Source organism: Nansenia antarctica, assembly GCF_963989245.1.
Source record: "Nansenia antarctica genome assembly, chromosome: 2".
In the NCBI taxonomy this organism is placed as follows: Eukaryota; Metazoa; Chordata; class Actinopteri; order Argentiniformes; family Microstomatidae; genus Nansenia; species Nansenia antarctica.
The window spans coordinates 61,388,397-61,413,186 of record NC_137675.1 but is presented as its reverse complement, the minus strand read 5'-3'; the positions used below and the strand labels follow the sequence as shown (position 1 = coordinate 61,413,186).

Sequence of the window (24,790 nt, the reverse complement as noted above, 5' to 3'; positions counted from 1 at the left end):
ATTTCATGCAAAAAACCTTGTGATATTAATAAACAACATGCGGTTTGAAAGTACCAGTAGGCTACCAGATACGATGTTGTATGCACATTTTTTATTTTATTTTATTTATTAACAAAAAAAAATACAATACATCGGCCAAGCAATGATCCTACTTGTGATTGTCAGGCATAGAGCGATAAAGTCTGTGACTTGTTTCCGTCGCTGTCCCTGGTGTTAGAGACTTGCTACGTGCTCGCGTGAACACAGGTTCTTCCATCAGCGCTCGCCTCCCGCTTCGACTGTAGACTCAAGTTAACGCGCGTGCAGAAAGATGCCACGAAACTCATGTCCGGTAGCTTTCTTTCAAGGAATTTCAAAAATAAAAGTCCCGTAAAACAATTGTTATTTCTCGCCGTGAGAAATAGAGGTGCGGCGTGAGAACTGGTTGAAATGCGTGAGTCTCACGGCCAAAGCGTGAGACTTGGCAGCTCTGTTTGACACTATTTTACATACCATGGAACTATAATCAGACACTTTCTCGTCACAATAATAACGACCAATTTGAACCCACTTGCTCTGTTAGAACACTCAGCAATTATATTTGCTAACGTTTCAACTTGCTTACTTTCCATCTGCAGACATCTCACCCTGCAAAAACTCTCTCGCGTCGCGCGCGCACACTCGGGCACAATCTTGTACGCGAGTGTGTCCAGCGCGAAGCGAAGTATGGAGATAGGTTTGGCTATGCGAGACTACTGGCGGACTAACGTTACCAACGAGCCCATGGGCTTGCCGCTCGCCAGATTCGGGTTGGGTGCATTTAAAAAAGCGGATATTTTAGCCTACTTGTCAGATGTTTGGTGTCTACGTCCGTAATAATTCCTCTTTCTTGGGGAGGCGGGGGGTTCCGTTGGGGGGGCGGAATGGTAGGGGAAACACTGGATATTGAGAAGAACTGAATTAGAGATTACCGTAGCATTTGTAAGGAGCACATTAGTACTTATAACAAGGCTGTTTGTTCGGAAAGAAAGGCTCACTTCATTGTAGACTGCCAAAAATTCCATGTACTGTTTTCAACTTTAGATCAGTTATTAAATCCCGCACCAACCTCTGACATTCTTACCCAGACCTCTGTCTCAAAATGTAAGGAATCTGCAAAAAAAAGTCTTACCACAAGATAACGACCATTAGAGCTTCAGTATTGTCAGAAATACTAGGTGGCCTATTCCATATGATCTGCCCTGTAGCAGGCTGGCATTTTAATAGTAGGCTAATCTCTAATGCAGAACTCGATCGAATTATAACAGAATAAGAGACCTGCTGTCTCGACTTCGTCCCTACAACATTTAAAACATTTTTTTTTAACAGTGTCTCCACATCAGTAATAAAAATAATTAACACATCTCCTGGGACTGGAATTTTTCCCAACACTTTCAAAACTGCTGTTTTGAAATGTAGATTATAATATCCTAAGTTATTACAGGCCAGTATCCAATGTACCCTTTATGAGCAAGATACTTGAAGTTGTTTTTTAACCGACTAAACAACTTTTTAAAATGAGTGATCTGGAGAAATTCCAATCTGGTTTTAGATCTAACCACAGCACAGAGACGGCATTAACCAAAACAGTCAGCTATCTTAGACTTGCCGTTGCCGCAAACAAGGTTTCAGTTCTTATTCTTTTAGATTTGAGCGCAGCGTATCGACACAATCGACCATAGCATGGTTCGACCTAAACTGGTTCCAAACATACCTTTCAGAGAGGCCATTCAATATTAGTCTAGAAGACTTCAAGTCAGAGAGATATGATGTCTTTTTTGGGGGGTTGCACAAGGAAGCTGTCTTAGTCCCCTTCTTTTTCCATTTTATATGCCGCCCCAGGTAATATCATCAGAGAACACAACGTCAGCTTTCATAGTTATGCTGACGATACGCAACTGTACAACTCTGTGGAGCCGAACAATCTGAGTGCCCTAAACTCCCTGACTGCCTGTTTATCTGCAATCAATCACTGGATGGATAATAGCGTTCTGAAACTAAATGAGGATAAGACAGACATTCTCTCGGTTGGCCCCAAGAACAAAATAGATAGCCTACTCTCAAAAAGCCTAGGAAATCTGGCTCATCCGATTAAATCGGAAGTAACAAACCTCAGTGTAGTTTGGGATTCTGACCTTAGTTTTGAACTCCACATTTAAATAGGATGACCAAGACAGCGTTCTTTCACCTGAGAAATATAACCAAGGTACGTTCGTAATGAGAGGCTAATTCATGCTTTTATATCAAGCTGACTTGATTACAATAATGCTCTTTTTACTGGCCCCCCTAAAAAGACCATTGAGAAGCTACAGCTGGTTCAGAGCTCTGCTGCTTGACTCTTGACGGAAACAAGGAAGAGAGAGCATATAACCCCTGTCCTGGCTGCACTGCCCTGGCGCCCTGTGTCTTGTAGAGTTTTTTGTACAAACCTTTTTTTTTACACATTTTTTTTCCAATAATTTTGACATTATTTTACTTGTAGCCTTAAAAGGCTCTTAATGGCTTAGCACCCCCATACATCTTAGATTCCTTGGTGTCCTTTGTCTCATCACGAGCCCCCAGGTCCTCTGAGGCAGGTCGTTTAAACGTACCAAAGGTTCCCCAAAAGAAAAGTGAGGAAGCTGCTTTCATCCTTTACGCGCCAACATTGTGGAACCCCCTGCCAAAAGGGATTAGGGCGGGGGACTCAGTAGACATTTTTAAACGACAGCTGAAATCATATATTTTTAACTTGTGTCACGATCCAACTGTTCCTAGTTGTCATGGTAAGCTCAGGGGGGTGTTGATTGGCTACCCAGGGTACATGGGGGAGTGGCTTGCCTGTTGGCGGGTCTCTCGAAAGGTATATGACAGGTGCTCATTTTCTACCTGGGGGTCGAGAGAGTTGAGAGTGGAGTTAACTGAGAAGAGAAATACTGATTGAGACGCCTTATCTAGAAGAGAACCCCTTGGACAATTATTATCAAGACTATTACCGTGTGGAATATTGCATTACCCCCGAGGTCGTGTTGTGTCGTGTCCGGTTTTGTTTATGTTATGTTATATGTCAATACTGAACGGGAAGGAACACCCCACTGAACGAACGTGCGGGCTGTTCAGTATCCCTGCGGACCACGCCACGATACACCGGAGCCAGGTAAGCCATTTCCCCTTAACATCTACCTGGGTGCTGTCAGCTAACCCTGAGCTAATCTACCTGTGTCCGGCCTCGGCCCTGTGTGGGAACGAGCCCATTGACTATCAATGTACGCACATTGCTGTTGGGTCGTGACACTTGCCTTACTAATATGTTTTTTCCATACTCTTTTTACTTTTATAGTTTATTGATAATTTATTGAGTTTTTTCTTTTTATTAAAGTTGGTCTATTCATTATTGTGATGTGGTTGTGCTGAGCTGTCAAAGCACTTTGAGCTGCATAGTCTGTATGAAAGGTGCTATACAAATAAAGTTTATTATAGGCTAATTATTATTAATGCATTTAATGCTATATTCTTCCGCTATGCTAGGTTAGCAGAGGGTGTATTTAGATATAGCTAGGCTACATCTTGATTTGGGTTCTTATGGTGTTGGAGTGGTGGGTGGTGTACTAGTATTGTGTAGTTGTCGTTTTTTTTTTTTTTTTTTTTAAGGAAAGACATGTGTAGCTAGTACTGTTGAAGTCTGTGTCTCTCATTATGCAATGCATGCATGCCCATGGTGAGAGTGTAACTGTGGTGGTGAGTCTCAGAGTGGTGATGCCGTGATCTGCGTCTGTTGTGGTTTGACAGGAAACCAAGTGGAAACCAGCATTCTGATTCTCACCCAGCCGACACGGGCTGGCCTCGCCACATGAAAAGAGCCATCTGGCTGCTGTCTCACACACACCTGAGCACTGGTGGCCAAGGCTGCTTTCTATGTAACCCATGCTAAAGACTTAAGTGATGTCACGTCTGAGGGAAATGACTGTGCCTCTACTATGATCATGTGTCTGCCAGACTGAAGGAGAGAACAGGGCTGCAACACTGCAGTTTCTATCCTTATCCCAGGGCCCCGACTGGTCCAGCTGACCCTCCATTCACACACACATTTTGGTAACCCTGGGGTTAGTCTTAACCCTAGGCAAGTGATTCACACTTGTGCACTGAAGTCCTGGGTTAAATGAAATAACCATAGCAACAAGCAACATGTGACTATTTTAGCCATGCAAGTTGTCTGGCTAGCTAGATCGCAGTTGAGATGGAAACTATCAAATTATAGACAAAAGAAAACATGGGTGAAATTATAGATAAAGGGAGTAACATTTATTCATTGGATATTTTGGTTTTACCTCATATCTTTTAGGTACCATGGTAACGCTCCATCTGTGTGATTGGATGATACCATTCCATTTCAGTTAACCCTGACTCCTACTGCTTTCAGATTCAATGGGTTAGTCAACTCTTTCTCGTCTCCAAAATATCAAACCTAAAATCACTAATACTGCAAGGTCAGGTGTGCGCACAGGCTTAAAAAACGATTTGACTGGGCTAGCGAGTAGCGATGCATCGGGAGAAGATTGCCGTTCTCTACAAGACATTATCTAGCCTACCGTTCTTGTTGTCTCAGACATAAATTAGCAGTGAGTCGTGAGAGTCAACTCTAGCAGGAGTCTATTGTTCTACCTCTCAATATTGGAGTTGACTCTGACTCTTGAGACTCCACACAGTCAAGAGTAAACTATTCTGCGACCTTGAGCCTGTTTTTCACTGGCTAGTTAGCACACTGTGTTTGGGAGATTTTCTAGGGCTAACCCCTGGAAAAGTCGAGCCGGCCCTGGGCTAAAATCTGTACTAGCTAACTTAAGAAAGTGCAAGTGTGAACAACAGTTGCTTAGCCCCAGGCTAAACGCTCATCCCCAGGCTAAACGCAGTGTGAAAAGGCCTAATGAGAGAGGGATTTGAGGCTGGGGGGGGGGGGGGGGGCTTTTGTCTAAATGGTGGTGTGAGGTTGGTAGATGAAAGAGACAGAGCCTGCTGGCTGGGCTGGTGTGTTTACCTTGCGCAGCTGCCACAGGAGTCACACGTGCTGCTGAAGTGTGGCTCAGAGCGGAGCGCCTGTAGTCATGACAGCTCCGTGGGAATCACCAGGTCCATGCTGTACGTGCCCGCCAGCGAGAGCACTGGCACAGCTGTCATTCATAAAGCACAGAAGCGTGGCGTAGGAAGCAGTTGTGCCCCGATACACTTTCTTTCTCTCAGGCTGTCTGTCTGTCTGTCTGTCTTTCTCTTTCTCTCTCTCTCGTACACCATTTTGTTTTGGTTTTCACTCCCTTTCGTTCTTGCGTGAATTCTCTTTCGCTCCCCCCCCCCTCCTCCTCCTCCTCCTCTCTGTCCCTCTCTCACATTCTCTTGCTCATTCTTTCTCTTTCTCACCCTCTCTCGCTTGTTTTCTCCCTCGGCTTGTAGTCGCTCTCTCTCTCTTTTTCTCCTCTCCCTCTGCCCCGTTCTGTGTTTCTGTGGCGTGCGCTGCTAGCTCTCCCCGGGCCCCATTGGCCCGTTATAATGGAGCTGTAAATCATTTTTAGAGGAGCTGTGTTGTCTGTGTTGTGGGGAGGGATCGAGGGAGGGGTGGGGGGGGGGGGGGGGGGGGGATAAGGAAGGAGAGAAAGTAGGAGGAGACTTGTGGGGGGAGGGAAGAGCTTCCTCTGGCCAGCCTCAGAGTGCAGTGACTTGTGTTTGTGTGTTGTAGCTTCTCAATGTCTTGGACTGGAGAGACTTGAAACCTTTTGCACGGGGGGGAAGAGTGTGTTTGAGAGGGAGGGGGGAGTGAGAACCCCTGTGTGGAATATGGAAACCAAAGGCTCCAGCATGAGTATGTGTGCGTGTCAGGCGTGAGGGAGTGTGTGTGTGTGTGTGTGTGCGTGTATGTGTGTGTGTGTGTGTGTGTGTGTGTGGTGGGGGGGGGGGAGGGGCAGACGGCAGTGCTCAACTCAGCTGTTGAGTGTGTTGGTCTCTCTCGGCTGTGCTCCGCTCGCTCTTTCATCTGAGTGCCGGAGCGCTGACAGCAGCAGGGAGCCTCCGCAGAGCAGAGCGGAGCGGAGCGTGCTCTTCTGCTGCTCAGGCAGGGGAGGGATGTGTACACACGCACACAGAGAGAAAGGGGGTGGGGGCTGGGGGGGTTTGGAGTTGGGAATTATTGGGCTCATCCAGTGAATCATATTAGGACCATAGCAAAATGTGTCTTGTCTTAGCTAAATAACATTGCATAAAAATACATTTTTTCAAAATGCCAGATTTTCTTTTTATTGCGATAGTGTGACCGTATTGGTCACAATGGTAGAGATATTGTGGTGGGCAGATGCGCCTTCGTTCTCTTTTTATTTTTTAAGTTTGCATGCATTTGAACTTGTCTGACCTGTTAGTTTTGCCCACTCTGTTTCCTGTGTCGTATGCACTGTGGTTTAAGCTACTGATACAGAGAAGTGTTGATGCTCTTCAAGAGAGTTTGCAATGTTTTTTGATAGATGGAAGGATGGGACTTTTTTTTCATGTTCTTTTAATGTTTCTTATATGTCTCGTCCACATACCTCGTCCACATACCTCCACAGACACCTGGTTTTAGACTGAGGTGTTTTCCAGTCACATGTGGTTTCAGTGTTCTTGTTGTTCTCACGATGCCTGGCCGAGGTGGCGTGATTTAGGAGGTGTTGTAGCAGGAGCCGCTTCCCCTTGTCTGAACCACAGAGGAGCAGCGCTCAGCAGAGATCCACTGTGGTTCTGCCATCCAGAGACCTTCCACAACATCAAATCAAAGACATGCGTCTTCTTGAAATTGTAGTAATATTAAGTGTAGTAGAGAAAAGGGGTCAAACAAATGTTTACGTTTGGTTTTATTGATTGAATATCCATATCCTAAATCCCCCCCCTCTCTCTCTGCCTATAGATGGGGATGGCTGGGGGTCCGTTCGGGCAGCAGTACGGCCAGGCTGGGGTGCAGCAGATGGGGGGCGCGGGGGTCAACGCCCAGCAGCTCCAGAACAAGGCTGCTCTCTCCAACAGCTTGCCCCCCTTCCCCACAGACCTGAAGGGCGCTACCAGCGTGCCCAATCTTGTGAGTGTTCTGTACAAATATACTGTTCTGTTATATACTGTTATACTGTTCTGTACAAATATGAAAGTACTGCTTAGATGAAAACTCCACTTATCTTCAGGAGGGCTAAGTGGCGCCGGGCTGTATTGATGACTTTTGCAGACGCTGGAAAGGTCAGGGGGAGTAGGGGGAACAAGCAAGGAACACCAAATGGACTCTGGACATTGCTTCATACAGTGACACAGGCCAACAGACATATGTATTCTCCCCCTAGGCTTTGAATAACCGTGCTGTATGCCAAGGTATTGGAACAATTATTTCAAAATCTTTCCTTGGCCCAGGATGAAACGTTTGCGGAGGGCAAAACATTTGTTATACGGCAGTCTACTCAAAATATTGTAGAGAGAGAGAGAGAGAGAGAGAGAGAGAGAGAGAGAGAGAGAGAGAGAGAGAGAGAGAGAGAGAGAGAGAGAGAGAGAGAGAGAGAGAGAGAGAGAGAGAGAGAGAGAGAGAGAGAGAGAGAGAGAGAGAGAGAGAGAGAGAGAGAGAGAGAGAGAGAGAGAGAGAGAGAGAGAGAGAGAGAGAGAGAGAGAGAGAGAGAGAGAGAGAGAGAGAGAGAGAGAGAGAAGGGAGGCTCTCTCAAGGCACTGAGTAAACACTGGACATAATCTCCCTGGGGAACAGGAGAAGGACTTAATGAACGCCTTGCAGAAGAAACAGTTTCTATCTTTGTACAAGGATGAGGAATCCTTTGGTAGAAAGTCAGGTAAATATCCAATATGTGACAGGGTCTGGTGAAAGAGGACAAAGAGAAGTCAGGAATCAATCTTTTTCTTTTCATATTACAAATGTTTAAGTGTTGTGAAGAGCCCACTCAATATAACAAACATTAGTTTTAGGATCAGTAAATACTTATAATTTCTCAGGGAACTCAGCTTGTTTTGGATTTACTGTATCCTGCTTTGTAATCAGTGAGTGTTATGGCGCTTTTCCACTATACGGCCCGGCTCGGCTCGGCTCGCTTCGGCACGCTTTTGAACAGTTCTGGGTATTGGCGCTTTTCCACTATACACAAGAGACCAGGAACGAGTAGGAGGAGTAGGAGATAGTAGGCGGAGTTACGCGTCATAACAGTGTCATAGGATTCCCCCCGCTATACAGATCAGCAGGGGGAAATGCGATAAGAATATTGTCAAAATGCAGCACTATCGTGCACAGATCAGCCTTACAACATGTAATGTTAAGTGCCTGTAACTTGCCGCTTTCAGTTCTAGTAGACTAGTTTAGATCTCGCAACCAGGGAAATGCCGACACAATTCTATTTTTATTTCTCCTGATACGTTGAGCACTGTGCTTTTTTTGTTGGTGAACTACCGTAATAAGCCTAAAAAAGTGCAACTGTTCAAAAAGTGCAACTTCTCTGCTTTCAGAAACTGTTTGAATTTTTTAGATTGGGCATATAGTTCATGAATTACGGTAGTTCGAAGTATCATGCTTCCTCCATTGAACGGAAAGTCCTATCTATCCCATTCAAAGTGTTTTAGTCTTCCCCTTTTCCACTGGTAATAAGGAATTGGCAAGAATAGATCGATATAAATAGATCAACATAATGCAGCACTATCATGCACAGATCAGCCTTAAAACATGTAACGTTAGATATATAACGGTGCGACGTATTTCTACGGAAAGGCTGACTGACGCGGGGCTCATTCCATCTCCGCGTTCGTTATAGATACGCTTGCAGCAGCGGGTGAACTCCCGGTTCATTGAGTTTACGGTTAAAAGCATATCTTCTCGGGGTGTCAGCGAGGTGGTTCAGCACTCAAAATGACTGTATACCGATGGTGAAGTTAGCAAAGGAGTATTGTGATTGTACCACCTTCATAGCCGGTGTTATTCACGGACAAACACGGTGCCCTTTGCGGGTTAATAACTGTGGTTTACCGTGGATTAGGATAACAATTCAAACGTGTCCGGATAGGGGAGAGGACAGGGAATCCAAAACCATTTGAATGGTGTCGATACGCCACTGCTATCACGGTCGACACCGACATTATTTATATATACAGCATATGGATGTTACCTGCCTGTTACCTGCCGCTTTCAGTTCTACAGGACATCGCCATAATAGCGTTTTTTTGTTATGCTTGTTGTAAATAAAAGTTCTATGATGCATTGAAATGACATTAAACTAAGATTATACGATGGTTATCATATTTTTTCAAATCTTTATTAATACGTTATTACAGAAACAGAAGTGACATTTTCCTAGAGCGAAATCTGTTGTGGTATTTAAAAATGGCGGTTAGTGATGAAATCTATGAAGATGGGATGACGATTTCCATTGACCAATCAACGGTGTGCAGCGTCACACGTCACACACAGCCTGGCAAAAAGGTTCCGGCTCTCAAAAAGGTTCCTGCCCTCGAAGGGTAGCTAAAGAAGCGTGCCGTACCGCGCCGTGCTGATCCAGGCCGGCAAATGGAAAAGCGCCAAAGAAGCAGGCCAGCCTGGGCTGACCCGGGTCAGCACCGTAGTGGAAAAGCACCATTAGTGATATATGTCTTGTAAACAAATGTACGTTTTAGGACTGTTCAAAAGCAAGGACTGTGTGATGATCTTGTTATGTGTTTTTAGCATGTTCATCTTCTATCAGCATGTGCTAGACATGCAGATAGATAGTGATGTTACATAGCGATGTTCTTTGTTTTTAGCTGCTAGCTAGCAGCTAACAACTGTTTTGATCAGAGCGATTTTCTCCGCTATTTGGTTTGAGGTGTACCAACATTCAAATAAGCAAATCTTCTTCAGCTATTTTCAATGTATGCCACCACATCATTTGAAAGCTTACAATCTGCACTTTCATAATCTGAAAAAACCCTGACCCTGTCACACGTCTCTTTCCTTCATTGACTCTTGGCCATCGTTTTTTTCCCCCGGTGAATTCTCTGCTCCCCCTATTTTTTCTTTCTCTGTATCCAAGCAACCCATTTTGCCTTTCTCTAGTCTCCCTGCTCCTTCTCTCTTCTTTCTCTCAACAACTTCATATGTTTCCCTTTCTATTCTTGTCTCCCCATTTCTCTGCCTCTGTGTCCCACATGCTGTATTTATTGACATGAGTCTGCAGCCTTCTAGTGTTGTCACGACACCCACCTTCGGCCCGCGGTACCACGTAGTATCACTATACCTCATCACATTACAGCACACTTTTTGGCACCTGCTCACTTACAAACACGGAGATGCCGTAACAGCTGAATGTGAGTAAACAACAGTTCCAAGATAAAGGGAGAGACATGGAGTGCCCTGAATTAACAAGATTAAGAGTGCTTATTACAGTATTCATGACACACAACACAAAAAATGTGGTCGTCTTCTCTCCTTTGGTTTCTCTCGTGCACTCACGCACACACACACACCTCATGTCACATGAGACGAAATGCTTTGACGAAATGTAGGTCTTAAAGGGACACTTCACAGATTGTTGACCTAAAAATTGTTCTCTCGTCTCACTTTACGAACGTTGAGGATGTGACAACGGTTTCCAAATGTGTCGGGTAGATCCAAAGCTAGGTATCGCTAGTTCACATGGTTTTGAAAACTAATACAGAGCGTTAGAGAGGAATGTGCTTACTGTTCCCAAATGAATGACTGCCTAGTTTGTGTACCTTCATAAACACGGCACTGTCACCCTGTGTGTTTACTACGGTGCGTCTTAGCTTAGACTCTCCTCCGCGGCCGGACCTGAGCCACAAAGCACCGTCAATGTTGTAAGATCACATTCTGACACATTACTTCCTGGACCCCGTGTGAAACGACGTGGAGCGAATGGGTTTAGCGAGCGCCACTTGGAGCAACGCTTTGTCTGAAGGCTTGAGCTAGCCCTTCACAGGAAGGCTAGCTCTACCACACTACTGTCCCCAGAAGGCCTCTGCTCCCTTATAGGACGCACGTTTTCACAGCTGGCAATTGTCAAAGCGTACCTTGATTCTCATACTCTAATTATAAACATGTTTTAACATGCGGCAGCATTAAAAAAAAAAGTCTACCGTGAGGAAAAAAACATTTATTTAAGAATACATCGGTAGTTTCATATGAAACAGTAATACATCAGTGTTTCCTCCAGGATTTTTCACATTAGTGGCGGAGCGGGGTTTTTTCGCGTGCACGGCGCATAAAACGCGCACTGGCGCTCAAAACAAAGACGTAGTTTCACCAAAAACTAGAGGGTGGCAACAATTATAATTTCTTAAATAGCGGTTAAGTCATTAAAGCCGAGCAGGTGATTTTATATAGAAGGTGATCAAATACCAATATATCCTACAGCTGCAGCGGAACATGCGGAACGCGCATTACACACACACACACACAGAAAGATCAATACGAAGTAGGCCTACACGAGAGTACACGCACAAAACCGGCTAACGTTACTCATTAACTGTTTACACAAGTAAAATCACAGTGTGACAGTCAGATGGAGCATTCGGTAAACAACAACAGCAAGGTAATGCTATCAGTTGAGTTAAAGAAAACCAACTCTTACCTTTGAGGACACCAACATGAGCCCTGCTTACCCGTACTTCCGCTGTTCTGTTCGTGGTGATTTTAGAGGCAATAGATTATTTTTGCCCCGCGCATATTGCTATGAATAGTTCGAAGCTAGGTGCGAGAATGCTCGGTTAACCCATTAGCGGGAACATTATTTGTTTCACAAAATAGGCTGATTTAATTGACCATGAACATCAGAGACATACATTACGAATGTTCATTTAAACTACTCTATACTGAGCACTGGTATAAGAACATGAACCAGAGAACAGCAGTAAATGCAATAACCCACAGTCGTCGTCGCTGATGATGTTGCATTTTCGATTAGGATACGGGATTAAAGGGACGGGCGAGGGGCTAAAAGAGAAATCCAAATGTCCCGCTAAATTCGGACCAATCACAAAACTGTTTTGAAAGCGCGAGTGCCTGTTGAGAGCGATTCAGTCTCGATTTCAGTGCGAACACAAACGACGAGGTTAATTGCAACATTGTAACATATTGTAAATAACTACGCCCTAAATCGTAACGAAATGTAGGTCTGGAAGCGGCCTAAATCTAGCTTCAATCTGCTTTTTTTCTGTTCTCCAGTCATAATAACTCGCTGCCTTTCTGCGCAGCCTGAATCAAAGTGGATTGTCTGAATCAATTAGTGGCGGAGGAAATTCATTCGTGGCGGCCCGCCACGAATAAATGCATATAGAGGAAACACTGTACATGTTCCTGTTATGTTGGTGTCACCAGTATCATATGGCCTTGGTTAGCGTGTTATACTGTGGGAACCGGTATACCGTGCAACACTACTCCAAATACTGCTCACCGTCCTTACCCCGTCTGTCTGCCGCCCCCCCCCAGGCCCAGATGCAGCAGCAGGTGTCCTCGGTGGGCATGGTCCCCGGCGCGGGGGTGTCGGCAGGCCCCACGGCCGACCCGGAGAAGCGCAAGCTCATCCAGCAGCAGCTGGTCCTGCTGCTCCACGCGCACAAGTGCCAGCGGCGGGAGCAGGCCAACGGGGAGGTGAGGGCCTGTGCCCTGCCGCACTGCCGCACCATGAAGAACGTCCTCAACCACATGACCCACTGCCAGGCCGGCAAGAACTGCCAAGGTGAGTACGGGGGGGGGGGGCACCACCACATGAAGAAGGGCTTTGGGGTGGGGGGGGGTGGGAGACAGGGTGTGGGACTTGAGTCCTGAGGTGGCATGAATACGAACAGCTGTTAGTGTCCTAAAAAGGGGTGTCCGCTTTCACCTCATTTAAAGGAAGAAATTCTATTAGTCTCTCCATTCTGAGGGCTTCTGCGAGGCGTCGGTGTTAGTAAAGACGTCCTCTCCTCTGTGCTGCTGCCCGTCCCTTGAAACCCCTCTTCTTCTTCCTCCTCTTCTTCCTCCTCTTCTCCCTCATGACTGGAGTCCTGTTCACGGTGACGACATGAGCAGACATAATCCTGGGCTTTGTTTAAAAAGGCCCGTCTGGGCGCTTAGTCCCAATGTAAATACTCCGGTGGCCCTCGTCTCTGTTGGTCCGTCTGTCTGGGTGGCGGGGGGGGGGGGCTTACCTCCCGAGTGCTCAGGACATTAACAGGCGCCTTAGGGTCATCGACCCCTGACTCCTGCCATTCATACTGGTTAATGCATTTAAGGGTGCGGGGGACGAAGGAAGGGATGGCCGTGACAGGGCCAATGTGCGCTCGGCTTTTTGTCATCACCCATGTCAAAAAAATAAAAGTCGCTGACATGATCATGTTTATTTGTTTAGAGGGTCGCTGCAGATTCGGTTCAGCTTACCGCAATTCCTCGGTCGGCAGATGTCTCTGTTGTCTGGTGTCGTTCGTGGTTGTGTTCTGTTATTGCGCTGTGTCTTGTTATCATTGAAGGCTTTGGAAGAAACGCTTCCTTCATGATTTATGAATTGTGTTTCTCTTTAGGCTCCGATTTATTGTTCCACAGCGAGCTTCATGGGCTCTAGTGTTTATTTGCCCAGTTTTCATGTTCTCTTCTGGAAGCGCTTAATGTGTTTTTCAATGACTCATCTCCGTTTCTTTCTCTCTCTATCTCTCTATATATCTTTCTCTCTCTCTCTTTCTCTCTCTCTCTCTCTCTCTCTATATATTTCTCTTCCCCCCCCCCCTCTCTCACCCTCTCTCCATGCAGTGGCTCACTGTGCGTCCTCCAGACAGATCATCTCCCATTGGAAGAACTGTACGCGGCACGACTGTCCTGTCTGCCTGCCACTGAAGAATGCTAGCGACAAAAGGAACCAGCAACGTGAGTATCTGCTCCAGCACCACCACTGCTCCACACACTTTAAAGTCATGTCTGAGCTAATGTCTTCACAAACCCCTCCTCATTCACCTGTTTTACCATTATAATAGCCATTCAAGGCTTCCACTCTTCGACAAACAAATGACAACAGCTTCATAATGCAGTTTTAAATGTTAAAGATGTTAAAACATTGCAAGTGTTTAAACAGTCCCATGGTGAGAGAGGATAAGATCCAGAGCGTGGAGTTGTGTGTAGGTCAGTACTCAGTGGCGCCACCTGCAGGTTGTGTCCCCTAGCTCAGCTCTGTGCTGGCTCGCTGGCTGTGAGAGCTCAAGCGCAGGAGAGGATTCCTGTAGAACGCTGGGCCTGTAATCTGACACCCATGGGGAGGGGCTCTGTGGCTCCGCTATCAGAGGAGGAGGAGGGGGGGGAGCTCAGGAAGATTCTGCTCTCTGATTGGGCGGAAGACCAGTGACACATTTAAATCCCCCACCGAGGCAACAGCAGCATGCTCTCTGTGTCTGCTCTATAAAACATACAGTGCCCTGTGTATAGGCAGGTCAAACCCGTTGATGATTTATGGGAATTAACATTTAAACTGTAAAACCATTATATATTTTGGTATTTAACAATAGTGTTTGCATCAAATAAAATCTCAAACTCACTCTAAAACGACCATTTATATCCTTAAAATAATGATTTTGATTTCACACTACGCTTCCCATTCGCTGGGTCAATTGCCCATTTTCAATACAACGTTTTTTCTTATTCAACTATTCAGTTATTTCGGCAATATACTGTAGATACAAGTATAGATATACGGTATATGTAGTAAAACTAACAGACTTCAAATGTTGGTGCCCATATCATGTTTGATTAGCTTCCATGATAAACAAGTACCTGAAAACCACTAACACCACAAAAAGCTTTTCTTTTGTTTTTTTACAACCTCGCGGCGGAAGAGGTTGAAATTCCGAGTGAAGCCGTCTCGCTGAAATGAATGGAGATTAATGGAAATCGTTGACACCATTTATCAAGCCGTTGGATTTTTTCCCATGTTGCCATTTTAGTTAGTCATGAACTCGTTTTAATTCATATACGCCACATAGTATTACTTATTATTATATTAGTACTTATTAATGTTTTATGTTCCTTTTATTGCCAGCTCTCAGCTTTTACTCATATACTGTGTCTGAATTACCGTATCTGAAATACCTGCTGTTATTCCCGCATTTCAAACTAAGCTTTTAACGTCAATATGCTAATATCTCATTGAATTGTGACCATGTAATCAACAATCATACCTTACGGGTTGCTCAACCTAACCTACTTTACATGGTGGAGAGATGCATGTCTTCCTAACCTACTGTACATGGTGGAGAGAGATGCATGTCTACCTAACCTACTGTACATGGAGGAGAGATGCATGTCTACCTAACCTACTGTACATGGTAGAGAGATGCATGTCTACCTAACCTACTGTACATGGTAGAGAGATGCATGTCTACCTAACCTACTGTACATGAAGGAGAGATGCATGTCTACCTAACCTACTGTACATGAAGGAGAGATGCATGTCTACCTAACCTACTGTACATGAAGGAGAGATGCATGTCTACCTAACCTACTGTACATGGTGGAGAGAGAGGCATGTCAACCTAACCTACTGTACATGAAGGAGAGATGCATGTCTACCTAACCTACTGTACATGAAGGAGAGATGCATGTCTACCTAACCTACTGTACATGGAGGAGAGATGCATGTCTACCTAACCTACTGTACATGGTGGAGAGATGCATGTCTACCTAACCTACTGTACATGGTGGAGAGAGAGGCATGTCGTCCTAACCTACTGTACATGGTGGAGAGAGATGCATGTCTACCTAACCTACTGTACATGGAGGAGAGATGCATGTCTACCTAACCTACTGTACATGGTGGAGAGAGAGGCATGTCATCCTAACCTACTGTACATGGTGGAGAGAGAGGCATGTCGTCCTAACCTACTGTACATGGTGGAGAGAGAGGCATGTCAACCTAACCTACTGTACATGGTGGAGAGAGAGGCATGTCAACCTAACCTACTGTACATGGAGGAGAGATGCGTGTCTACCTAACCTACTGTACATGGAGGAGAGATGCATGTCTACCTGCATGTCGGTGGGGGGGGGGGGGGGGAGATGCAGGGATTGCTTTTGCGTCCAGATTGAAATATCAACCCCAAAATATGATTTTCATTACAGAGGCATGTATGTGTCTTGTCTACTATTAGACCCTGCATGGACATTGGGAGTAACTTGAATGTCTTGCATGCATCTTGAAAGCAGGCCTTATCCTACCGCTATATTACTATAACGACTGGCTCCGTATTGGCCCGCTCAGTAGATCAGAAACCGCATCACACACCTTTAGGATGTAAACCTAACCTAAACCTAAAAAAAGGGCACTCATAAACACTGCCATCCTCATCATACTCAACAACTAGTAAACTATCTGTGCTGCTATCTACAACTACCCTGTTGGATACCATCCATCCATAAATCAAATCACCACAACCTCCTTTCTCTATCATATTTTAACATGGAAGATGGTCTTACCATTAACATCTTTGGACCCTACAGCTGTTGCCCTATACCAGATTTGACTACCATTGTCTTCATCAGATGCATGGTTAATTAGCTTACCAAGCAGCTGGTCAGATGACTGCACTTGAGGCACCCTAACTTGAGGGAGTCCACCCCTCTTCCTGCCTGTATCCCTAACACGCGCCTGCTGCCTCTCTGCCACCTTATTTGTCTTTTACAGCTATTGTCACTTGTCCTATTTGTCTTACTTGTCTCTTATAACTATTGCCACTTTATTTTTATTGCCTTATTTGTCTTTTTATAACAATTGCAACATTATTTATTTTGTCTGTGCAATGTCGAACTGAAGCCTAAGCATTTGACTCTTATGAATGAATGAATGAATGAATGGACTTTATTGTCATTGCTACAGTACAGGTACCAAACAACGAAATTTAGGAGGGGTGGCTCCCCTGGTGTTAGGAAAGGAAAAAAAAAAAAAACTTTAAAAAAAAATCACAAGGGAAGGAGCTGGTTTACATAAATAAAGGCTATGTACACAATCCACTGTACTATACTGTACAGATAGATGACTAGGGTTGTCATATTGCACAATAGTATTGTTTCACGTTATTTAAAGTGTCACAGTTTGCAGGCTTGAAATGTACATGTTTGTGCCTCAGCACTACACCTGATTTTTTCAGTCCAGCAGCACTACACCTGATTTTTTCAGTCCAGCAGCTGCCATACAATCCGTCCAGACTGTCCAGGGCCCAGAACTTAGGTCTTTGCTGTGTTCAGGGCCTGGACGGCCCTGTGGTAGAAGCTGTTCTTCAGTCTGTTTGTCTTAGCGGCCAGGGTCCTGAATCGCCTTTTCGAGGGCAGCCTGGTAAAGTGCAATAAACTTGAAACCAGACACCATGTCCTCTCATGTAGACAATGCCGTATTGGCTTGATGAGCCAGGCCATCAATCAAATGCAAACCACAAAACATCTCATACACATCTCATACACAGAGGCATGCCTTCTCTGCCTCGCTACTCTGATCAAGGTTTTCGGCTATTTTGCTTGACGGCGGACTTGGAGCTCTCCACTCGTTCCCATTGGGATAGTATTGTGGCAAGAACTTTTGACCACGCTACTATGTTTTGGCTCCATCCTCTAAAAGTTTGGATTTTAAATCAAACCATAACTATGAGGTCAATGTAGTTTATCAGCCTTTATTTGATGGTATTGATGTGCATATTTGTTTCACCATTTTGAAATGAAAACACTTTTTATACATAGTCCCCCTATTTCAGGGCACAAAAAGTAATGGGACAATAGACTTGAAGGGTTAGTCAGGTGTTTACTGTCACGTCATTTGTGCAGGTATAAGATGTCAATGTAATTTTTTTTAGTATAGTACCAAAAGAAGAAACAATGCTTTACCGTCCCATACTTACGCTGGGCACTGTAGTTCTGCACAAGAGTATTGTGTTGAAACCGAGGAAAATACATTTCTTTGCTAAAACATAAATATAGGATTTCCTACTTGTATAGTAAGTTCCAGCAAAATGTGAAATGTCAATTTGACATAAACCAGACTTGTCTGAAGGGTTTTTATTGATCCTCCCACCTCTGCCTCTCTCTCTCTCTGCAGCCATGCTGGGCTCCCCAGGAACCAGCCTGCAGAACGCCATCAGCACGGTGGGCGCGGGGCAGCCCAGCGCCCCTGCCATCAACAGCGCCACACACATCGACCCCAGCTCCATGCAGAGGGCCTACGCTGCCCTGGGACTGCCCTACGGCAACCAGTCCCCTGGCCAGGCCCAGACACAGGGCCCTGGCCAGGCCCAGACACAGCCTGGCCAGCAGAACGCCCAGGGGCAGCAACACCCTCAGCTACGCTCCATCAACTCACTAGGTAAAGGGCTTCACCCTGTCTGATGTTGGACCATGACACTACAGTGAGGGCTTGTGCTTCTGTGTTTTGGTGCATGTGGGGTGTGATTATGTGACGTTACTTGTTTTGTGAAGCCATACCCCAGGAGGAGGATGTCATGTCTGTTATTGGTGCTTTTTAGACAGGTCCTATTGTGAAGGCACAGACATCTTCAAATATGACTGGAAACTTTCTCTTTAGTTTGACCCCCTGTGGTTGCTGTGTTCCTCTCAGGCACTAACCAGATGAACATGGCCGGAGGAGGGATGGGAGTCCCCTCGTCAGAGACCAGCATGCACTCTGACTCCTCGCTCTCCTCCCTCAGCAAGTGAGTCCGCTCAGCCTTTCTCGTCTCGCTTTCCCGACAAAGCCCGCTCAACTCGATCGTGGTGAACTGAAACGATGGTTCTGATCTGTCTCTTCCCTCCCCTCCTCTCCCTCCAGTCAGCTGATGCCAGACGGGTCAGTCTCTGGGGGCATGGGCAACCTGCCCGCTGCCACCCCCCTCTCAGCCTCGGGGGTGAGGAAGGCCTGGCACGAGCACGTCACTCAGGACCTGCGCACCCACCTGGTGCACAAACTGTAAGTTAGGAATACAGACTAGGGATGGACGGTTTCCAATTATTGAAACCGAAAAACCGTCAAAGACTAAAACCGCGGTTTTCCGGTTAACCGAAAAACGACCGAAAAACGAAGGAAAAAAAAAAAAGAAAGGAGCGACAATTTCAAATAATTGAGCCCTACTGCTACAATACACTCATGTCGAACACCATTAAAACACCGTAAGCACAGTCGCAACACATTTAGGCTACTTAGTTTCACAAATATAAGTGGAAAGGCAGACTTTTGTAAGCTACACCATACATGAAAACACATGAACACTTAACACACCAGCTCCGCTGATCCAGGGTGCACGCCTGCACGGAAGATCATCTCTTGGAACAGCGTCTTCATTGAATGAACTGCTTTCTCAATATCTTGGTTCTTAGACAAAGTTTCAGCTGCTGCTCAATGTATTTAAATATTTGAATACTGCTCAATAATCACTGAAATATTAGACTTAGAATTATGCAGTGAACATACTTAAAGCTTTTCATAAAAACCACATGCCGCGAGACTGACTCGTCCTGAACTGTCGTAAGTCAATCAACAAAGAATGCCCCATCAAAATAAAAGTGCCCATGGTAGAGCTGTCAAAATAGAGCTTTCAAAATAAATGTACTAATACAGATAGAGATAAATACAGAACTACCTTTGCGTCACTAAGTGACCGCGTATCTTCTGAGACATGCGTTCTGTCATCACTTTCAGTAGCGCCTTCACACACAGTGGTGCTGTGCACAAACACTCTTGATCCGTATAGCTCTTGTTTTATTATATTGTGGTTTAGTAAATACTGCACTTGGAGTTACATTCAATGCATGATTTGTGCTATAGAACATAAATAAAGTTTGATTGATTGATATCAAATCAAATCACATTTTATTTCTATAGCGCATTTCTCACAAAAGTGACCCAATGCGCTTTACAGAGAGCAGCGAAAATTATCTTATTAAATGTAAGCGAGTAATTGTAAAAAACCTTTCCTATCTACCAATAACTGAAGGCAACTATCTTTCCCATAGAGTGATTCGTTACCCTTAAATATAATCCCAATTAGATATTAATCCTCAGTTATTCTTCACAACTGACCAAACCTCTCACTCATTGCGCGGCAGATTCAGACTGTATCATTGTTATTTTCACACACGACAAACATGTGACATGTTCCAGTTTTATTCTTTGAACAACATAAAAAAAATAAAAATAAAAATCCGGTTTCAGACGGTTTTGATAAAAAACCGTTTCTATTTTTATAAACCCCGGTTTTCGGTTTAACCGAAAAACCGTCCATCCCTAATACAGACCTCTCCTTTCTCCTCCAGTTTACTCTTTTAACTCTTTGACTGCCAGCCATGTTCAGAGCGGAGAGCTCCACACTGCCAGACTTTTGGGGCATTTTCGCTGAACTTTGAAGACCCACCAAATATTGACTTTTCGGACTACATAAACATTGAACATATCTACCAAAACTTTAGACTCTCTTCTTTCATCAGAAAAAGAAAGTTTGTTTCTAGCCTCTTTGAGTGTTTAGAAATCGGCCGTAGAACATAGGGTGGTTTCAGCAAAAACACCTGATTTTGACCAATAAACAGAGAAAACTAGCTTTTTTTTTTTTTTTTTTTTTGCTGCACTTTTTCTGTATCATCCGACTCTGAACTGTTTGAACAGTCGATGGCCGCGCTGCTCCGCAATGCTCCGCGCCGCGTTTGGCACATACCCTGATCCGTTTCGCCATTACTACAACCCACAGCAAGCCACTTCCTTCTCCAGGCTTTTATCGAACTACTGCCCCCATCTGGGACCGAAATACATTACACCCAAGTCTGAAATTCACTCGCTAGGTGTAGAACATGTCAATAACGCGATCCCCGCGAAAAATAAAATAAAATCTATAAGACGCCAATTGGCGTCTTTGGCAGTCAACGTTACTATTCTATAAGACGCCAATTGGCGTCTTTGGCAGTCAATGAGTTAATTGTCGCCGGCGTACTGTTTCTCATCCGTCTGTTTCTGGTTGGTTTCCTCCAGAGTACAAGCCATATTCCCCACCCCAGACCCCGCAGCACTGAAGGACCGGCGGATGGAGAACCTGGTGGCGTACGCACGCAAGGTGGAGGGGGACATGTACGAGTCTGCCAACAGCAGGGTAACTCCGCTAAATCAATCTAATAGAGGCATCTCTTATTTCACCAGAATCGGGAGTTATGTCGATACTATCCCGAGGGCGACTTAATTCGCGTCACAAACGGGTATCGAGGATTGAAGACGCTGAAGCGGACACTGGCTGATATCTCCTCTAACCCGCCCGTCTCTTCTGTCTCCTCCAGGACGAGTACTACCACTTCCTGGCAGAGAAGATCTACAAGATCCAGAAGGAGCTGGAGGAGAAGAGGCGCTCGCGGCTGCAGAAGCAGCCCCCCATGGCGGGAACCCCGGGGGCCCAGCCGCCTGGCATGACCCAGCCCAACGCCATGGGCCCCAACCAGGCTGCACGACCAGCCAGTGAGTAGCCTCCCCCCACCCACCCCCCGGGCCTCCGCTGGAGAGATCAGACGCATAGCTAACATTAGCATTAGCATTCTCATTTATCACATTGTTATCATTTTTGCTGGCGGCAAAAAGGAATTCAGACGCCTCGTCATACTGTGATAGATCAAGGCGTTGTCTCCCGAGCTCGGCTCCGTCCACACTGAGCTGTAATAACTCACAGGCAATTATAGGAAGGATGAAAAGTAGCCAGGATGAAATATGCGCTGTCAAAACGTTCCCCTGGTTACAATTGGTGACAGACAGAACGTTTCCTCCTCAATGATGACTATCCATAAGTGATCCATAAGTCTTTCTAGAACATTTGTTAACCAACCAACTTAGCACTTGGATGTTGAGTGTGCAGTCTTCATTACATTTGCCAGTGAGGACGGAAATTAGCAAAGTGTGGTCAGCTAGTCAGCTGGTTTAGTCAGTCACATTTCATACAAACGAACAGGGTCCTCATCCTCCTTCTATCCATCCTTCCTTTTCTGGTGTGATGGCATTATGTTTCAGAAAAGTGGCAGAAAATCTTTTTTAAAATGAAGAATCGTTCCATGATTTAGAAGACAGACCTAAGTACGGTAGGTAGTAAGGCAAAGTACCGTCCGCTAGAAGTGATGACACCCGGTAATGAGACCGAGGTGCATTTTCCGTTAAGAGGCGCAGCTCTTATAGTGACATGGGACTCTGGGACAAAGTTGAAATGTTGTTACAATCGGTGACGACTCTTTCTGGGCTTTCCTCCAGACACCTCATCAAAATGCCACAGATTTTTGTAGAACATTTACGCCCCCCTGTTGAAGACACTTTGTGGCCTTGATCTTTGTGCTCAAACATGTCCCTCCTCTCTCCCCCCGTCACCCCTTCTCTCCCCCGACTCTCAGATGGACCTGTGCCTATGCCTAACGTGCCAAATCAGATCATGAACCGCATGCAGGTGTCTCAAGGTAACGACCCCTAACGATCCTGATAGGTACATTAATGCATGTTAGTCATTCCCTTCTCAGACGGTCATTTGCCCTCTCCCTCATTAACAGTCACCCTCCTCTTAGCAGCGTAGAGCGCTCTCATCTCTTTAACGTTAAAGAAACATTTAACGCTAAACCCCCCCCCCTAAATGAGTGACTTGGTTAGAACTTTAATGATCAAGTTAAGCTGATTCAGTGACAACACCAGCTCATCTGAGTGTGGCATATTTAATTACAAACACCTCTTGAGTATTGTAAACAGAACACTAATTGTGTGCGTGTGTGTGTGTGTGTGCGCGTGTGCGTCTGTATTTGTGTGTGTGTCATCCCTCTCTCCGCTCCCACAGGGATAAATCAGTTCAACCCCATGGCGATGCAGAACGTACAGATGTCTCAGGCACCCATGGGAGCGCGCGCCGCCTCCCCCATGAACCACCCGCAGCAGATGAACATGAGCTCCGTCCCAGCGGTGAGACCTTAACCCCCCCCTCCTCCCCCACACACTCACTCCATCTCTTTCTTCCCTCGCTCTCTCTCTCTTCCTCATCCACCTCCAGCCTTTGCTCCATCCCTCCCTCTCACAATACCCAATTTTTCTCCCCTTAGTACCCCCCCCCCCCCCCCCCCTCCCTGCCCCACCTACTATTCAGACTCCAGACAGTGTGTGTCTCTTCTAGTGGCTCCAGGTCTTTGTGCAGTGACTGGACGCCTGGGCGTGTCTCCTGTTAGAAGGCTCTAACAGAAGCAGCGACAGGGCTCTGGGCTCCAGATCCGTGCTGTTTAATGTTCCTCTTCTGCTTTTGAACTCCTGCCATGCGGTTTAGAATCAGCGCTCTTGTTTACTCGTTGATGATGATGCCACAGGCCTTTTAAAAGGATTATTGTTTTTTAGTTTTTTTTTATTGGGGAGCCCATTTTAGATGCACACTCTTGTTTTTTTTCTTGTTTTTTTTCATTTGGCCCTGGTTCAATTACGCGAGAGTTCACTCCCTAAAAAACGCTGCTTTTTGTTTTCCAGATGGGCATGTCCCCATCCAGGATGCCTCAGGCCCAAGGCATGATGGGCACTCATGCGAACAGCATGGTGGGCCAGACAGCCAATCAGAGCCAGTTTCTGCCTCAGACCCAGTTCCCCCCTGCCTCCGGCGGCGGGGGCATGAATGTGAATGTCGGCCTGGGCCAGCCGGCCGCGCAGGCAGCTGTCACACAGGTGAGGAGGCCCAGCGGTGGCCGAGACGGACCGCTACTCTGTCTGTGGCATTGTTCTACCACCGGTCGTTCTGCGTGGTCATAGGTTATTATATGCAGGGGTGCACATAACTGGTGCGCCAGTGCGCATGCGTCGCCAAAATGCATGCTGCGCGGCAGATCAGCGGCATGAACGCGCTCTTGCGCACCAACAGCTGGAAGCGCTGGGAGAGGAATTGACTTCCTCAAAATCCAACTGCTGACTGCTGCATCACTGCAAGCCCCACTAAGTAACTATCTGCCGTCCCCTCAGCCGCGTATCGCGTATCGCACGGTTATCACGGTTATCACGCCGCACGTGAAAATTCAGTCCCGAACGACTCGTCGCTAAAAGGAAAAACAACACCAAGGGACTTCACGTTTCTTTTCTCTGAAGCTTTCAAACGTTCAGACGTTTGTTTTACAGCGTCATTATCGCACCTAGACCCCTGACCCAGGGAATATGGTTGGGAATTATATTAGAAGAAAAAAACAACAACTTTGTTGCACAATCAAAATAATGAGCTATTTAAAGTGATAGCCTACATCCTCTACCATGGTTGAAATTGAGGACAGTATTAACAGCAGTCAAGAGAGCAGTGATGATGATGATCAAGCTTGTAGCATAAATAAATGCTTAGGCTGTAACTTTTTGTTGAAAAGTTGATTTCAGTGTTTACAGAACAGAGCAGTGCATAAAGAGATGTCAGTTGATTTCATTGTGTTTAAAGGAGTCATTTGATTTTGCATTTGTTTCTTTTGTTTTGCACACAATCATTTGTTCGTTCATCTTTATTTATGAACAAATGTCGTTTTGCTAATATAAGTTATCCATGTATCCCTTTTTCATCCATCCTGTGAGACGGGGTCGTGACTCGCGAGCTCGGGGAGCACCAAGCAGCATCCCTAGGTGCTCCTCTGAGCACTGGCCCCAAAAAGTTATGTGCACCCCTGATTATATGCTTTGGGGGACGGTCGACGCATCGTAATGCTGTCCTCTATGTCTATGGTAATGCGTGTTGGTGGGTGTGTTTGTGTTTGTGTTTGTGTTTGTGTGTGTGTGTGTGTGTGTGTGTGTGTGTGTGTGTGTGTGTGCGTGTG

General features: G+C 45.6%; 1 protein-coding gene across 2 annotated transcripts in view; it reads left to right on the top strand.

The window, feature by feature from the left end:
* crebbpb (CREB binding lysine acetyltransferase b) overlaps nucleotides 1-24,790 on the top strand; it is a gene marked incomplete at its 5' end in the record, with an annotated part of 64,795 nt that overhangs the window by 22,320 nt on the left and 17,685 nt on the right. For both annotated transcript variants that reach the window (XM_080524311.1, XM_080524312.1), the window contains 11 exons: nucleotides 6,920-7,087; nucleotides 12,470-12,713; nucleotides 13,760-13,873; nucleotides 18,078-18,341; nucleotides 18,594-18,687; nucleotides 18,804-18,941; nucleotides 20,991-21,108; nucleotides 21,290-21,464; nucleotides 22,379-22,441; nucleotides 22,810-22,931; nucleotides 23,481-23,672. In XM_080524311.1, coding sequence (XP_080380437.1) covers nucleotides 6,920-7,087; nucleotides 12,470-12,713; nucleotides 13,760-13,873; nucleotides 18,078-18,341; nucleotides 18,594-18,687; nucleotides 18,804-18,941; nucleotides 20,991-21,108; nucleotides 21,290-21,464; nucleotides 22,379-22,441; nucleotides 22,810-22,931; nucleotides 23,481-23,672 — 1,692 coding nt within the window. The remainder of the gene's footprint in view (nucleotides 1-6,919; nucleotides 7,088-12,469; nucleotides 12,714-13,759; nucleotides 13,874-18,077; nucleotides 18,342-18,593; nucleotides 18,688-18,803; nucleotides 18,942-20,990; nucleotides 21,109-21,289; nucleotides 21,465-22,378; nucleotides 22,442-22,809; nucleotides 22,932-23,480; nucleotides 23,673-24,790) is intronic.